Source organism: Nematolebias whitei, chromosome 11 (genome assembly GCF_014905685.2).
Source record: "Nematolebias whitei isolate Nwh7 chromosome 11, NemWhi1, whole genome shotgun sequence".
In the NCBI taxonomy this organism is placed as follows: domain Eukaryota; kingdom Metazoa; phylum Chordata; class Actinopteri; order Cyprinodontiformes; family Rivulidae; genus Nematolebias; species Nematolebias whitei.
Window position 1 is genome coordinate 47,555,509 of NC_056508.1, and position 1,844 is coordinate 47,557,352.

Sequence of the window (1,844 nt, forward strand, 5' to 3'; positions counted from 1 at the left end):
TGGCCCCTGGAGTGATGCTGTGCGGCCCACAGCTGCAGTTTAAGAACGGTCTCGTTTTGGGCAGCAGGGTCAAGAGGTCACTGCAGACGTTCTGCAGATTAGTTGGTTCCTTTTTTATATAATGTTTAGGTTTAACAGCAAAATGAATGAAAAATGAGCAATATTAAAATAGAAACCTTTGGCTGTAATCTTTTTATTTTCACTTCCTGGTACAAAACACCACAAACATTTACTGGTTTCTACCAGAAAGAGACTTTTGGATAATGATTCATGAACTTGTCTAAATGTTGCAGTTGATAAAATAATCACGAGGGAAACTGGACATTTTAAATGAATAGAACGTGGCATCATCTACATACGAGATGATCGACCTCATCAAACCTTCTACGAATCTGTTGTAGCGACCGACAGCTGGATGATTCTTCAGAACTTGGATCAGCCTTTTGGGTCGTCCATGGTCCAAAAGGCTGATGGACCCGCTTTTAAAAGGACATTTACTCAAATTACACTTTTGTTGCTGAGAACAAACTAAAATGAACTTTACGAACACAAGAAAACAACAAACATAAACCCAACAAATCAAATAAATCCTTTTAAATAAAAAAATGAGCTTAGTGTTTAGATGGTTTGGATCTACAACAATTTAAACTGTTTCTCCACCAAAATTAGTAAAAGTTTGTCTTTTTTAAAAATGTTGTTCACGTGAGTTAAATTCACATTTTTGTGGCCCCTGACTCCTTCATCTGGACAGGTTTGGTCCACATACGAAAAGGTTTGGACACCCCTGGTTTAGACTATGGATCCAGGATGACTCTCAGCTACTACCACAGCAGATGTTAGATCACTGTCTGTAACGATCACTGAGTTATAACAATTTGTGTGTTTGTCAGAGACTCTTATCTGCTGCGTCCATCTTGAATTAGGTCGATTTCAAAGTTGAGGTAATTGCAGCTCCTCTAACGATTACTCTCCAACAGTTTGAATAAAATTTGTTCTCAGGTTCATGAGATTTTTTACTAACAGACACACACTCACAAACATGGGGAAAAACTTTATCCCAGCAATTCAGCATGAAATAAAACGATGTAAAGAAACTTGGTAAAATCGTTGAAAGTCATACCTTGACCAGCCGGTTTGATCTCCATGCAGTAGTCACTTTCTACTCTGTTGTTTGGCTGCCCGGGGCCCCAGAAGCTGAACTTTGGGTCAAACGGTGAACCATCGCTCCAAATCCACTGTCCTTTCTGTGAGAGGACGTTTTTAAGTCAGTTTACATCTTCCTTTTTATGCCAGTAGTGCAGATTCTTTGTTTTTGAGCAACCAATAAAACACGCTCTGTCTCGTTACCAACAGTCCTTCATGACTGCCATTAAGAACTGAAAACGATCATTAAATATTCAATACTAGGAAATAAATCTAATTCTGATATCATTTTACACAAGCCTCACCTTTGTTGAAGCAGTGGCTCCAAGCCAGGCACTTTGTTTGTTTCCTGAAGTTTTGTAGATCAGATCCATGATGAAGGTGTACTCCTCTTTTGATAAAACGGTGGAGAGGTTTCCATCAAAGTAGTTGCAGTAATGCTGAGGGAAGGACAAGATGCAAACATCAAACCAACAAAATAATCTGCTGTGCAGCTCATTAGATACAGCTGCCCACACTTTTCTGTCCAAATGACAACAAAACATCAGTTTTCAGTACAAGAACAATCATTTCAGGTATTTGAATTGTCGCAAAAACGCTTTGTGTAGTGCATAGCTGTCCCGGCTGTGGAACACTGGACCAGCTCTTTACCCTCATCAGGGTCCTTGAGGGGTCACGGGAGTTTGTCCAACCAGTCTACA

General features: G+C 39.8%; 1 protein-coding gene across 1 annotated transcript in view; it reads right to left on the minus strand.

Annotated features, from left to right (window-relative positions):
- Positions 1-1,844, minus strand: part of LOC119417367 (galactose-specific lectin nattectin) — a 6,897-nt gene that overhangs the window by 1,879 nt on the left and 3,174 nt on the right. Inside the window, exons 7-8 of the mRNA XM_037684570.1 lie at positions 1,449-1,583; positions 1,121-1,244 (exon numbers count right to left, since the gene is read on the minus strand). Of these exons, the coding sequence (XP_037540498.1) occupies positions 1,121-1,244; positions 1,449-1,583 (259 nt within the window). The remainder of the gene's footprint in view (positions 1-1,120; positions 1,245-1,448; positions 1,584-1,844) is intronic.